We start from the raw sequence: 3,920 nt of genomic DNA on the forward strand, positions 1-3,920 counted from the left end.
TGTGTTGATGATGATTTGTTGGTTATTGATAATGATGATGCTATGTTGATGATGATGTTGTGTCACACATGAATTTTTACCATGATTAAATAAATAAATTAATTAATTAATAATAATAATAATTAATGTTATAGTTGTAGGTGATAAAATATAATCTAATTTTGGACCTAATGCGAACTAAAAAAAATGGTGATTTGTCTTCATCCTAATGCATAGGATGGTGATTAGGATGGTGACTAAATGAATGCCTTAGCCACGTAACAAGGCATAAAGATTGCCACCTGTTGCACAGGTAGCCAAACCAAAACCTACCCACCTGGTATAAGCCATGCAAACATGGCTATAAATAGGGCCACACTTGCGTAGTAAACTTCAAGAGTAAAAATGAAAGTTGGAAACTGTTCGTAGTAAGTTTCGAAGAGAGTGTAGTTGGGAGGTGTAGTAGGAAAATAAAGGTTAAGAGTTAATCTTAAGATGGGTTATATTATATCTTGAGTTACCATAGTATGTTTTAAATATGTTTTGAGTTACCATAATTTATTTTATATAATTTATGTTTTATGATTATGTTGATGTTTCTAGTACGTGAATTATTTTCTGAACTCCAATTGCTTAGATTAAAACCCATGGATATGTTTATTTAAATTTTAGAAATTATATTATAATGATCTTGTAACCAATTATTTTCTGTCAGTACCACCACGGGAGTCTCATGCCTTGGGGGACTTAAATAACCATTAGCCCCTGTTTGACCACTTCAAGGTGGCATGTTTGTCATGAATCCATTGACCCCTGTTATTGTCACTCTAGTGACCCCTGTTCTGTACCGTGGTTATAGTTATTTACGTAATTATTATTTCAGTTTCTGCCACTTAAATAATTTATTTATGCAACTTAAATATTTTAGCTTAAATAACTATCCATAGCTATTTTGTATCCCTATACTCACAGTAAAATAATTCTCACTCTGCTATGTGCTTATAGCTGTTACCCCCTTTCAGTGACGAGGTTTAGCGGGATCAAGATGGAAAATGAATTGTTGTGTTGTTTTTTTTTTTATTTCTTTTTTTTAAGATTTCTATCTTTTTCTTTTTTTTTATCGGACTCTTGTAATACAATAAAGCTCAAATGACTATGTTTTGTTTTCTTTTAATAAACATTTGGTATCCAATTATTTTTATTTTAATTTATTTAATTTATCCCCTTGCGCTACAATTACAAAATTATTTGAATTATTTTGTTTTTATCTTGTTACGACGCCAAGCCTTTGGGTACCGGGTTTAGGTTGTGACAAAAGTAGTATCAGAGCAATGATTTTTTTTGTAAAAAAAAAATGTAAAAGTTTTTGAAATTTTCTGTATAATTTTCACATTATTTGCAATTCACATTATTTGAATTGAAAATTATTTCAAAAAATAAAATAAAATAATAATTTTAACCTTATATTATTTGACATTATTTGGTATGCCTAATGCATGCAAACTATGTTATACATATGTCTAGGCTAAGTTTTCCGGTGTTGTAAGAAATGACGTATTTAATGGAGTTATTCTGGTTCGAGCCCCCAGAAGCTCATCTCCTCTCGAACCTATTAGAGGGCTGGGGTGACTTAGAGAGTCTTGTCAAGCAAGCCCATCCGACACTTGACCAGCTCATGGGGAGACCTGTATATTTACAAGTCGACCCCAATAAGGATTTTTTATTCTGGAGACTTAGCCGAGGTAGCACTCGTGAGAGGTACATAGGACCGACCCACGTTGTTGGTCTTGCTCCGGACCTAGAACCGCCACATTTTCTAGTCGTACCTCTACCCGTAGGTTTTGCAGAAAGGAGGAGATACGCATACCCTAGCAGCCACATCCGCACCACGACACCTCCTCCACAGCATATTGCCTATACCCCAGTTGTGGACTTCACTGATAATGCATCATATTTGGAGATACCGGTACAGATTACCGGACGGGAATTTTGGGGTTATGATCACGATGCTTCTATCTACATAGTCCAGGTGGTATGGAGTTGCTTTGGAATAGAGCACAGTGGGTGGGATTTCGAGTCCCTCATGCAGAGTGACTTCGCGGGGTTATTTCATGGGCCAGTTTTCTGGAGCCAGTTCTCATGGTGGCCTAACAGTCCATTCTAGACGTCCGACCAAAAGATCCTTTTTGTGACTTGATCGTGATTAGTCTAATCCTTATATTTTTGTATCAGTAGGATTAGACATTAATTTTTAATGGTTGGACTAACACCTTATGTATAGTAACAATGATATATATATATGATGTTTTATGTGGTATTAATGCGGTAATATTAATGTGATAGTAAAACTAATATGTTATATGTGACATTGTATCAAAGTTGTATCAATATGATGTCACGCTTATATCATTTTACCTTGTAGTAATGGCCAATGAAGGAAATGAAACCGGATCATTAGCCAACGGTACCATCCCAATGGAGCAAATCATAGAAAGAGCAGTCACCAACTTTTTGCAGGCCTTGCAAACCAGCATAACCAATGGGACACTAGAGAGACCAGAAGAACCAACTACGATTAAATAATTTCAGGATCTGAAACCCACCACGTTTATCGGCAGTCCAAACCCACTAGTGGCAGAGGCTTGGGTTAGGGACATAGAGAAAATGTTTCGCGCGCTACCTTACACAGAAAGACAAAAGGTGACTTTTGCCACATTCACCTTCAAAGACAATGCATAAGAATGGTGGCTTCTTACCCTGGAGAAAGAAGTTATTGTGACTTGGGCAAGATTTTTGGAGTTATTCTGTGAAAAATATTTTCCAGATTCAGTACGGGAATAAAAGGCGTCAGAATTCATACATCTAAAGCAAGGAAGCATGACAGTGGCCGAATACGAAATCATGTTCACACAACTGGCCCGATTCGCGACATATGTCATCCCTACCGAAGCTCGAAAAGACAGAAAATTTGAAGCAAGATTGGATCCTAAAATTAAGAACAAGTAAGAGGTTTTGAAACTACCAACCTATGCGGCGGTGGTAGATCAAGCTTACATTGCAGAAAAAGGAATTAAGCCTTGCGCTCCGAGGAACCAAGCCAGAGGAAGCGATTTTGGGAAAGAGATAACAGAAGACCCAGTGTCACGCCTCCCAAGAGAGTAAATACGGGCACAACCAGTTCAACCAATTCAAGCAATCAAGGTCCTACAAATTCCAAAAATGGCACCATTCCAGCTTGCACTACCTGTGGAATGACTCATTAGAGACAATGCCATCGAGATACGGGAGCATGCTTTAGATGTGGCCAAGTTGGCCACTTGCTGAGAGATTGTCCAAAGCTTACCAGTCCTAGAGCTAGCCCCTCTGCACCAGTCCAAAAACCCGCGCTACCTGGAGGTATGAGGAAGGACCAGAAACACCCAGGAAGAGCTTTTGCCCTGGTGCTTGGAAACCCAGAAGTTACTGAGAATGTTGTGTCAGGTACACTTTCTGTTTATGGTCACTTACCACATGTTCTCTTTGACTCTGGTTCAACTCATTCTTTTGTTACACCACACTTTGCTACCAAGTTGGCATCAACACCCGAACCCTTGGGATGCGTACTATCTATGTCTTTTCCTTCTGGAAACTCCGCCCTTAGTACTGATATATACAAATCTTGTACTGTATCCTTAAAAGATGAAACCTTACATGCAGACTTGATTCTCCTTTGCATTAGTACCTTTGATGTGATCTTAGGAATGGATTGGTTAGCTGCCAACCATGCCTCTATCAATTGTGAAGCCAAAAAGGTCTTCCTCCGGTCACCAAACCAACTTGAGCTTGTCTTCAAAGGAATTGGAGCCTCTTCCCCTTCATGTGTTATATCCTTCATGACAGCCCAACGGCTACTAAGAAAGGGTTGTTGTAGTTATATCTATTATGTGATCGATACTCAATAA

General features: G+C 38.1%; 1 protein-coding gene across 1 annotated transcript; it reads left to right on the top strand.

Moving 5' to 3' along the window:
- Positions 1–3,377: 3,377 nt before the first annotated feature.
- LOC145793203 (uncharacterized) lies at positions 3,378–3,920 on the top strand. The gene has a single exon (XM_082875960.1). The coding sequence runs from the start codon at positions 3,378–3,380 to the stop codon at positions 3,918–3,920; it is 543 nt and encodes a 180-aa protein (XP_082732086.1).

This window comes from Camellia sinensis, chromosome 6 (genome assembly GCF_055761805.1).
Source record: "Camellia sinensis isolate YWXY chromosome 6, ASM5576180v1, whole genome shotgun sequence".
Classification (NCBI taxonomy): domain Eukaryota; kingdom Viridiplantae; phylum Streptophyta; class Magnoliopsida; order Ericales; family Theaceae; genus Camellia; species Camellia sinensis.